At 45.8% G+C, this 11,522-nt stretch overlaps 1 protein-coding gene across 1 annotated transcript in view; it reads left to right on the top strand.

Moving 5' to 3' along the window:
* The first annotated feature begins 958 nt into the window (after nucleotides 1-958).
* Nucleotides 959-11,522, top strand: part of baiap2l2a (BAR/IMD domain containing adaptor protein 2 like 2a) — a 14,686-nt gene continuing 4,122 nt past the window's right edge. The window contains exons 1-10 of the mRNA XM_062526008.1: nucleotides 959-1,130; nucleotides 1,696-1,771; nucleotides 2,902-2,988; nucleotides 4,987-5,048; nucleotides 5,699-5,770; nucleotides 6,844-6,906; nucleotides 7,683-7,814; nucleotides 9,111-9,206; nucleotides 9,344-9,422; nucleotides 11,320-11,522. The exon at nucleotides 11,320-11,522 is cut by the window's right edge and continues 2 nt beyond it. Of these exons, the coding sequence (XP_062381992.1) occupies nucleotides 1,077-1,130; nucleotides 1,696-1,771; nucleotides 2,902-2,988; nucleotides 4,987-5,048; nucleotides 5,699-5,770; nucleotides 6,844-6,906; nucleotides 7,683-7,814; nucleotides 9,111-9,206; nucleotides 9,344-9,422; nucleotides 11,320-11,522 (924 nt within the window). The 5' untranslated portion in view covers nucleotides 959-1,076. The remainder of the gene's footprint in view (nucleotides 1,131-1,695; nucleotides 1,772-2,901; nucleotides 2,989-4,986; nucleotides 5,049-5,698; nucleotides 5,771-6,843; nucleotides 6,907-7,682; nucleotides 7,815-9,110; nucleotides 9,207-9,343; nucleotides 9,423-11,319) is intronic.

The following is an 11,522-nucleotide window of genomic DNA, read 5'->3' as shown; positions in this document are numbered from 1 at the left end:
TGGAAGGGGAAACCAGACGGAGCTTTTAGTGTAACTTGAAGCACTCGCATACCACCCCATGTGCCTCTGAGCTGCAGTCGACCTGGCCCCCTTTGTTTCCCTGGTAACGGGATGGGGCTACGCCGCAGTTGACTCCAGCAGGAGTTGACGTGTCTCGCAGCTGCTGCACTCGTTATTTAGGCCTAGAAATTATTGCCAGAGTTGTAAAATAACCTGGACTTTGATACTCAACGAAGACAGGGACTAGGGACGAAGACACATCCTGAGTGTTTTTTTTTTTGCATTGCATTGCATTGCAGACACACTTCAAGGTTGATCTATAGTTTTAAAAACTAAGTAGGCCTACATTTAAAAATTAAATAAATAAATAAATAAACATGAATTTATTCATTGTATGGTCTCTGTAATTGATAACTTGACTAGTGTCATGACTTTGATGCCTGGCATAGGCCAGTGCAGTGAGGCAGAGCAATATTTAATCAAGCGCAATAAAAACGTGGAAGCAGGATCGGGCCACATGACAGACTGAGACGATAGTGTGATCACCAAGGACTCTGTCCAGACTTCCTTCATTAGACCTAATTGTGTGAGAGGCAAGGCTTTCCCGCTCATAATAAGGCACAAATGTGTGTGTGTGTGTGTGTGTGTGTGTGTGTGTGTGTGTGTGTGTGTGTGTGTGTGTGTGTGTGTGTGTGTGTGTGTGTGTGTGTGTGTGTGCGCTTGTGAACAGTTTGGCCCCTTGAGCTTTTTATTACCTTTCTCTGCTAAATAATTTACTACCTTGCGCACTCTCTCTCTCCCTCTCATTCTCTCTCTCTCTCCCTCCCTCTCTCTTTCACTCCCTGCCTGTACAATACACAAACCTTCCCACTCCCCCACTCCCTCTCTCCCTCCCTCCTTCTCTCATTCTCTCTCTGACTGTGGCACTGCCAAAGTGATAACAGGTGGAACACTGGAATTGCAAACAAGTGTCTAATGCTCGGCGGTGTTACCATATAGAACACACATCATTGTTACATTGTTTTACATTGTTTGTCTGTTTGTTTATTTTGGGGGCTGTGCAAAGAAAAGTCAAAATGTCAAGTGCAAATCTTGACCAGTTACACCGATCAACATTGGGCGTTTATGAGGTGAGTGAAACCTATTTCCTCTCTGTAGAAGAGATAACAACCTGGGGCGCATTTGCCAAAACCATAGTTGCTAACTAAGTTAGCAACTTTGTTGGTTGCAATGCAATTTCCCATTGCCAACCAACTAAGTTGCTAACAGGTTAGCAATTTTGGTTTGTGGAAACGCACACCTGGTCATGTCTGGTTGAGCCTCGCTGTCTCTGGGTAGGCGTAGGCCATGAAGGGCTCAGAACATTCTAGAAAGAATAGAACTGATCTACAGTATGTAACAAATGTGGCTTGGATTAGGCCCGCGACAGCACCAGTAGTCACTATAGGCTATTACATTTACATTATACTTAAACTTTATTTAGCCTTTGGTGCTAAACAACATGCCGTACCAGCATGCATTCAGAATCAATGTAAACATATTCTCCACAACCACAAATCAGATGGTGCGTATTGTTGCGACAAGACAAGTAATTGTATACAGTGTATGACGTACTGTGAAGTATTTTGTACACTAAAAGGAGTGATGTGTATAGCTAACCACTGTCTCTGCCTGACCATCCATGTCTTCCTCCAGAGCCTGCTTGACCAGTTCAACCCAGGCTTACAGAGGCTGGTTGCACTGGGTAACACCTACATCCAGGCCTTTCAAGGTAATGTGTGTGTGTGTGTGTGTGTATGTATGTGTATGTGTGTGTGTGTGTGTGTGTGTGTGTGTGTGTGTGTGTGTGTGTGTGTGTGTGTCTGTGTGTGTGTCTGTGTGTGTGTCTGTGTGCCTGTGTGTGTGTGTGCGTCAGTGTGTGTGTGTGTGTGTGTGTCTGTATGCCTGTGTGCCTGTGTGTGTGTGCGTCAGTGTGTGTGTGTGTGTGTGCGTGTGTGTGAGTGTGTGTGTGTTTGTTTAGCTATTTCCCTTGTATGTTTCATTCATATGTTTTGCTTATGTAGGAAAACATTGGTAGACGTTGCTAAACTTGCTGTCCATGCCCAGGCATATGCCACAGCTCTTTTATGAAGTAAAACAACTAGGACATAAATATGTCTGTATATTTCACACTTAATGTCCGTTTAATGTCTGTCAGGGTTTGTGCTTAATCCTGTTTCCCTTAGTAAACTATTATTTACCACATGCAGGGTTATTTTCATACAATGTTTGCTGTGTCTAGGTACACATCTTTGAAGCATGAAGTAAAACAACTAGGACATAAATATGTCTGTATTCACACTTAATGTCTGTTTAATGTCTGTCAGGGTTTGTGCTTAATCCTGTTTCCCTTAGTAAACTATTATTCACCACATGCAGGGTTACTTTCATACAATGCTTGCTGTGTCTAGGTACACATCTTTGCGCTGTAATATGTTGTAATTTCCACAATTTACCCTCAGATTCTTTAAAAGAAAAAGAAGTGACGGCCATCTTACAGTAGTGTCGTGTCTGCACTCATTTAGCGTAGCGACGCTAAAGAAAAACGGAGAGAGCGCACTAGTGTGTGTCATGTGAGGAGGGGAGGGCACGTGAGCAGCCATCGCCAAACAGTGTAGCAATCACCAAGTTAACGCTTACCACCTGCTTACTGCAGATTTCTCTATCTTTATGAATGTTCTCTCTCTCTCTTTGCCCGTGTCTGTGTGTGTGTGTGTGTGTGTGTGTGTGTGTGTGTGTGTGTGTGTGTGTGTGTGTGTGTGTGTGTGTGTCTGTGTCTGTGTCTGTGTCTGTGTCTGTGTCTGTGTGTGTGTGTGTGTGTGTGTGTGTGTGTGTGTGTGTGTATGTTGTGTGTGTACACAGCTCTTGCTTCCACCAGTGAGGAGTACTTCCATGCTCTGGGCAAGATGGGGGAGCAAGCTCTTCGCACTCTCTCCTCTCGCTCACTAGGTAAGAGACAATCGTGTGTGTGTGTGTGTGGGTGTGTATGTGTGTGTGTTTGTGTGCATTCAAATGTTGTTTGAATGAGTTTCAGTGTGTAACCTATGTGTTTGCATGTGCATGAGTGTGCCAGCTGGAGAGAGAGAGAGAGAGAGAGAGAGAGAGACAGACGAAGAAGAGTAGAGAGAAGAGAGAGTGAAGACGAAGAGAGAGAGAAAGAGAGGGAGAGAAGAAGAAGAGTGTATGTTAGAGAAGAGAGAGAGTGAAGAAGAAGAGAGAGATAGATGAAGAAGAGGGAGAAGAGGAAGAGAGAGAAGAAGATAGAGAGAGAGAAGGAGAGATGAAGACGATGGAGAAGAAGGGAGAGAGAGATAGAGAGCGTGTGAGAGAGAGAGAGGTGGGGGGAAAATGTAGATTTGCATTGTTGCTTTTATGGACCCAATCAGGAATGGCCTTCAGGGACCCAGAGCAAAGTCTACAGCTGAAGAGACGCTTTGTTCCACTCTCCGGCAGTGGCAACCATAAATATTTCTCTATCTCTCCTCTCCTCTCTCTCTCTCTCTCTCTCTCTCTCTCTCTCTCTGTGTGTGTGTGTGTGTGTGTGTGTGTGTGTGTGTGTGTGTGTGTGTGTGAAAGGAAAGCGGAAAGAGCAAGCCGATGAATCCTCCCAGTTTTATTGTAAGATTGCGAGAAGCTTCATAAAATGTTCAACTCTACGAGTCAATTAGAGATGAGAGAGACTGGCCGATGAGCCGCAGAGTTGAACTGAAATGCTATTTATTTTATAGAACAGCAATGCAGTTTCTACCACAACAAGCCAAGCCAAGCACAAGCTGTGTGTGTGTGTGTGTGTGTGTGTGTGTGTGTGTGTGTGTGTGTGAATTAAACATGATGACACTCTGCTCTGCCCATTCATTTAACGTTGGCCATGGGAGCCAAGTGGTTTTAGTTGGCTGGGTGAACACAGACACCGACACACTCTCTTTAAACTCTACCCTGATAGTGATGTTTGTTGACAGACTTTGTACTTTGCCTGTCGTGTGAGAGTGTGTGTGTGTGTGTGTGTGTGTGTGTGTGTGTGACGGAAAAATTGAGTGTGTGCACACATTAAAATATATGTGCAATCAATCATCAACAATGAGAAAGTATGGCGAAATGTTACATGATTGGGATTTGACTCTGATGAAGATGCTGTGTGTGCACCCATTAAAGTGGAAATCCAGCCATTCTTCACATAGATCTCCATTTCTCCAGCTCACTTGATACTGTCGGTAGGCTAAGAAAGAATCCAAAATTCCGTTTCAGGCCTACCTAGTTTGAGTCACGCTTCTGGTCATGTCCCTATACAGCGCTCCAGCTGCTTGGCTGCTAGCAAGTTGAGCCATTTTGTCATACCAACAGTACTCGCTGACCTCGAGAAACGGAGCTCTATGTTAAAGAAATCTTTCTCCTTCTTAGTAATAAGAATGTTCTCAAGTTGTGAGTGTGTTTTCCCCTGACTGTACGTACACACCGCCGGCGACTTGAGCTTCCAAGAAGCTCTGGACGCCCTGCCAAGGACGCCGTGGGAAGCTTTGGACGCTTTGGCCGGTCTCTGACGTGGTACCATTCTATGTTCGATCATGTTCGTTGCTGGTCGTTTGTCGCTGAACCGCGTCCAAAAACCGCAACCAAAAAGTTGAGCCACTTTCAACTTTCTCAAGTCGCTCAAGACGCCCCAAAACGCGACGTCGACGGATTTGGTGCTGCTGGCAGAGAGAAGCCGGCTTCCATTGAAAGTGAATGACTTCTGGAATCTTTGGAAGCTCAAGTCGGCGGCAATGTGAACGCACAGTTAGGATTCAGTTATCTGGTGCCCCATTCTGCTCCAGTAGTAACACACATGGGTGTATTGGGTGCTGAAAACAAACCAAAGAGCATGTAGCTAATCAGATTAGATCAGATAGCAGTTTGTGAGTGGCTGACTCACGTTCTGAGGAACTTGTGCTCCTCCCCTTACCGTTGTAGGTGATGTCATCACCCAGATCGCTGAGAGCCAGAGGAGGCTGACCAATGAGCTGGACGGAATGGTAGGTGACTGATCTCCAACTTCCTGTTTAACACTCTCCACCTCCCCTCTCTTCCTCCCCTCTTCACCTCCCTCTTCACATCCTTTTCTCCCTTTATTCCTGTCTCCCTCTCTTATTCTCTCTCTACCTCTCCTCACCACATCCCTCTCTTCCTCCCCTCTCCACCTCCCTCTTCACATCCTTCCCTCCCTTTGTTCCTCTCTCCCTCTCTTCTTCCCTCTCCACCTCTCCTCACCACATCCCTATCTTCCTCCCCTCTCCACCTCCCTCTTCACATCCTTCCCTCCCTTTGTTCCTCTCTCCCTCTCTTCTTCCCTCTCCACCTCTCCTCACCACATCCCTCTCTTCCTCCCTCTCCATCTCCCTCTTTACATCCTTTTCTCCCTTTATTCCTCTCTCCCTCTCTTCTTCTCGACATCCCTCTTCCTCTCTCCCTCTCTCCCTCCCTCTCCACCTCTCCTCACCACACCCCTCTCTTCCTCCCTCCTTCTTCATGTCCCCCTCCATATCCCGTGCACACAGTAGGATGAAACTGAACAAGGAGCACATACATCTCTCAGGACTTACCTATTGGCTATCATACATTTAGAACATTCCAGAACAAAGTCAGATTTTTGACCTGTTCTCTCATGTCTCCGGGTGCAACGCAGTTCCGCTGGTTCCACAATGAGGTTCTGCGAGAGATGGAGAACAATGTGAATCTGGACAAGGACTTCGTATCAGTGAGTGTTCACATACAGTACAGTATCTCCATCACGGTGTCCACTAACATATCTCCATCACGCTGTCCACTAACATTTCTCCATCACGGTGTCCACTAACATTTCTCCATCACGCTGTCCACTAACATTTCTCCATCACGGTGTCCACTAACATTTCTCCATCACGGTGTCCACTAACATTTCTCCATCACGGTGTCCACTAACATTTCTCCATCACAACGTCCACTAACATTTCTCCATAACTCATGATTGAGAGTTCATGATCATTTCTTTATAGTAGTCAGTGCATCCCTCACACACACTCACACACACTGATCTGACTTGGTGAAGGGCCACATGAGAGGTGATAGGCTTTAGCATACCATCATAAGAATGACATGACACATGTCATGCACATTAATGACACATTATTGATGTTTATGACTGTTGTCATAATGTGTCATTCAGGTTTTGGAATGCTTTTGACGTTTGTTTTTTGACATTCCAATGTGCATGACATGTGTCATTAATGTGCATTTGTCATTAATGTGCATGACATGTGTCATGTCATTCTTATGACGGTTACATGCCACCCTTATATAGACCCCTTCAAATAAAGTGTTACCAAATGTTTTATGTCAATATCGTGCAATACTAGAGATGCTATGCTATGTCAATGCTATGTCAATATCATGCATTCATGTACAGATGCTATGCTATGCTATGTCAATGCTATGTCAACATCATGCATTCCTGTAGAGATGCTATGCTATGCTATGTCAATGCTATGTCAACATCATGCATTCCTGTAGAGATGCTATGCTATGCTATGTCAATGCTATGTCAACATCATGCATTACTATATAGATGCTATGCTATGCTATGTCAATGCTATGTCAACATCATGCATTTCTGTAGAGATGCTATGCTATGCTATGTCAATGCTATGTCAACATCATGCATTCCTGTAGAGATGCTATGCTATGCTATGCTATGTTCAGGCTCCTAGAGGCCCTTGTCAAATGTCTCCTGCTGGAGAGATGAGGAGGAAACAGATCCAATCCGGTTGATAGAAAGTGTCTTGTGTCCTCCAGGGCAGCAGGCGGCGCTATGAGATGGAGGTGCATAACCAGAGGCAGCAGAGGCGTGGCCATCAGGTAAGTGTGAGCTTGGGAGCATAGATATTAGAAAGCTAAGATATTGCATGTCCATCGAGTTCTGTTAGGTGGCATACGTAAACGTTGCCGCCATATTGCTAGGGGCAAACGCCTTACTGTCTATGGGAATCGGAGACACCTGTCTGGTCTCCAATCAGAGACACCTGTCTGGTCTCCAATCAGAGACACCTGTTTCTCCATTGGCCTCCAGTGATGGTTGCTCCCACCAATATGGCGGCGCTATTTACGTACGTTCTGGAGCCCAATGCATCTAGCTTTTTAATGGCTGTGTCCAGAAGTCAAGCGTGCACGCTGGATAGTACCTTCTTTCCAGTAGCGTCTTAGTTAGTTTGCTCCTCAGTATGCGTCCCTATACATTTGGACAGCACTAACTAGTTGGTGTCACCTGACTCGGGGAGGGGGGTGTGTTGACGATTTGCATAACGTGTGCGAAATCCAATCTCAGGCTGATCTGGCTGGGCTTACACAGTCTAGGGAATGACAGAAAAAGTTTGAGAACCGCTAGGCTAAGACCTTGGGAATGTATTGAGCAATCCAGTGCAAACTAAATAGTCAGTTATTTATGCATGTCTGTGTGTGTGTATTGATCTCTCTCTCTCTATGTGTGTGTGTGTGTGTGTGTGAATTAAATATGATAACTCACTTTTAACTCTGGCTACATGTGTGTATCCATGTGTGTGTGTGTGTGTGTATCCGTGTGTGTGTGTGTGTGTGTGTGTGTGTGTGTGTGTGTGTGTGTGTGTGTGCATTCCCAGGATATTGCTGAGTTGACACATTTCCTGCGGGAGAGTCAGAAAGATGCTCTGAAAGAGGAGGAGAGGAGGTATCGCTTTCTGGCAGAGAAGCACTGCAACCTCTCTCTTACCATAGCCCAACTCATGAACAAGGTGTGTGTGTGTGTGTGTGTGTGTGTCCCTCTCTCTCTCTCCTTGGTTCCAGGCTGGTTCACTAGATAGCACTAATAGGCAATAATTCTGAACAGAACCGGTCGAAGAACGCGTTCTCTGTAAGTAGAGAAACGCCCAAAGAACTCTGTGCTCAGTTTATGGGAATCCCACTGAATGAGATAAGTGCTAACTGGCTAGTTAATAATCGCAAGGACGAGGCCAGCTCATTATGGTCTGTTTGGCCCCCACGGCCCACTTCAAGGCAGCGCTGTCTGGCAGGCTCTAAGATACGGCAGTGGTTAGGGTTACCGTACATTCACACCGCCGCCGACTTGAGCTTCCAAAGATTCCGGAAGTCATTCATTTTCAATGGAAGCCGGCTTCTCTCAGCTGCCAGCAGCGACCAATCCATCAGTGTCGCCTTTTGGGCGTCTTGAGCGACTAGAGAAAGTTGAAAGTGGCTCAACTTTATGGTAATGAGCTATGACGTGGTTCAGCGACCAAAAGACCAGCAATGAACATAGAATGCTCTCAGAGCGGCCAAAGCATCCAAAGCTTCCCACAGCGTCCTTGACATGGCGTCCAGAGCGATCTTGGAAGCTCAAGTCGCCAGCGATGTGTACGTACAGTTAGGGTTAGGCTAGGCAGCATTGCCTTGAAGGTGCTAGGGTACTGCAAGGGTTAGGAGATCAGGGGTTATGGTTAGGGTTAGGCTTAGACTTGGCAGCGTTGCCTTGAAGTCGACAGTGGCAGTGCTGCCTTGAAGTCCGTCAAGCAGCCAGCTCAGTTTCATGGATCTTGAGGAACTTAGCCATTGCCCAGGACGACCAGGTAGCTTACAAGGGCTTTTGCTATGCACCTGTGAGTTATAGGCCTACAGTACATGTTGGGATCCACCTGCAGAACAGTGGGGATCCACCTGTTTACAGAGTAGATCAAGAGGTTTCTGTACTTGGCCCCAGTCGTGGCGCGACTGGCTGGGGCACCTGCACCGCATGCCGGCGACCCGGGTTCGATTCCCGCCCCGTGGTCCTTTCCGGATCCCCCCCTACTCTCTCTCCCACTCGTTTCCTGTCACTTTACACTGTCCTGTCTGATTACAGGCATAAAAGCCCCAAAAAATATCTTTAAAAAAAAAAGAGGTTTCTGTACTTTAACTGTAGTACAGCGCAGTGACTGCAATACAAATGTCACCTTCATGCTTGATCGGCTGAGTTTGTTTGGCTGAGTTTGATTGGCGAGAGAGTGCCAGTGTGCCATTGTAGCAGAGGTGACCTGAAGTTCTGTGTGTTGCAGACAGGGGGCGCTCTACACCAGAGGGCACAGCAATGGGGCGATGTCGTCAATCAGACCAGAGCCCCGCGACCACGGACCCCATCACGCATGGAGCAGGTGCTCTCTCTCTTTCTTTCTTTCTCTCTCTCTCTTTCTTTCTTTCTTTCTTTCTCTCTCTTTCTTTCTTTGAGAAGTAAAGGAGAGTAAAGAGGGGGCATTATTGATGAAGACATGTTCTGTTTACGTTTAATCAGATGGGGATGAGAGAGGAGGAGAGAGGCCAGCAGTGGAACAGAAGGGACGAACAACCTTTGGGAAGACTGCCATCTAGAGGTAGGAGGACTGTAACTGCAGTGTTCAACATTTGCCATCTTCACATAGTTAGGCAGGAGTGGGTAGTAGAACACTACTTGTCTTTTTTTTCTAGGAATGAGTACTATTAAAAAAAAACTGTACTTCTACTCTTCTTCAGCATTTGCACATAATTGATACAGATAGGTTGTTTGCAATTAAGGTTCTGAATTGGTCTACTCTGAGATAGGGGAATGGAGATAGAAGGGTACAGGAGGAGTTTATTTAATTTGTTCAATTGTTTCTTTATTTTGGACGAGTAAGGGGTAGATAGTGGGAGTAGCCCTATAGGCAACCCTAGGCCTATAGGCAATTCTTATGAACCTGCTTTACCCAAGTAAAAGTATATTAATGTGTTGTTTTGCCCGTATTGGCTCTTCTGCATGGTAACACATACCTTTAAAATATAAAAATGGAAAATAACGAGTACCTTAATGCTACATACTTTTTAAAGTTTTCTTTACTTTCACTTGAGCATAGATTTATAGTACACTACATTCTACACTAAATTCTAACCAAGTCTTATTAATCTGATGTCAAGATAGAAATCATCACTCAAATCACATCATCTGGCTGCACAGTTTGCCTTTTATACTGTATTTGATGGTGAATGGCAGTATATGACAAGTTTGGTTCCAAAACACTATACTCCATTTGAATGAATTCTCATAAATATTTCATTCTTAGTCTTGTTTTCCAAGTAATTTTACTGGAACTGTAATTAAGTTATTGTTATTCAATTTATCTTTACTCAATCCAAACAACACAACTGCTATTTATATTACCTGAAATACACATTCAAATACTGTGACATGACTTATTCATGTCTTTGATTTCTTTATAATGGAGAGATAGCATTTTGAGACCAACCTCTTCCCAAAGATGGCAGACAAAGGTGTTTGTGAAAGGCTGAGGTGCTGAGCAGGGGGTGGGCGTTAGCTAGCGAGTTAAGCTCCGCCCGCAGGGCTTCTCTGAGTCTCTGTGGGAGTGGAGGATGAGATCTCTCTGCTTTCTGGAGAAGATAAGGAAACATCCTTGTCATTCCTCCTCACAGAGACTTTGCCCTGCATTTCATCCTTCCTTCGTCATCTACTCTTTCCCTCGCTTTATTTATCTCTCCCTTATCTGGTGATCCTTTGTTCTTTTTTAACTTCCTTCTTCCTTTAACTTCCTTTGTTTTTATCTGTCCATCAAGCCCACACTTTATGCATTTATTTATTTTATGGATATTTATCTGCCATGCATCTTTATCTCTCCCCCTTTCACTCACTACACACACACACACACACACACGCACACGCACACGCACACGCACACGCACACGCACACGCACACACACACACACACATACACACTCACTCAACACACACACACACACACACACATACACTCACTCAACACACACCACACACACACACACACACACACACACACACACACACACACACACACACACACACACACACACACACACACACACACACACACTCACTCACTCACTCACTCACTCACTCACTCACTCACTCACTCACTCACTCACTCACTCACTCACTCACTCACTCACTCAACACACACACACACACACATACACTCACTCAACACACACACACACACACACACACACACACACACACACACACACTCACTCACTCACTCACTCACTCACTCACTCACTCACTCACTCACTCACTCACTCACTCACTCACTCACTCACTCACTCACTCACTCACTCACTCAACACACACACACACACACACACACACACACATACACTCACTCAACACACACACACACACACACACACACACACACACACACACACACACACTCACTCAACACACACTCCACACTCCACACACACACACACACACACACACAGGCCCCTCTCCTGAGCCCATGCGATCTCGCTCTGGCTCGCTGGGGGATGCGCTTGGCGGCGGTCGCCTGATGAGGGCGCTAGTGTCCTGCCGGCCCTCCTCCAATAATCCCACACAGCTGCCCTTCAGCACGGACGAGCTCATCACCGTCCTGGTGCCCGAGCCCCGCAACGGCTGGCTGTACGGCAGAGGACAGAACAGCACA

The sequence above is a fragment of the Sardina pilchardus genome, chromosome 22, assembly GCF_963854185.1.
Source record: "Sardina pilchardus chromosome 22, fSarPil1.1, whole genome shotgun sequence".
Classification (NCBI taxonomy): Eukaryota; Metazoa; Chordata; class Actinopteri; order Clupeiformes; family Clupeidae; genus Sardina; species Sardina pilchardus.
The sequence above is the reverse complement of the archived record's forward strand: the minus strand, read 5'-3'. Positions and strand labels throughout refer to the sequence as shown.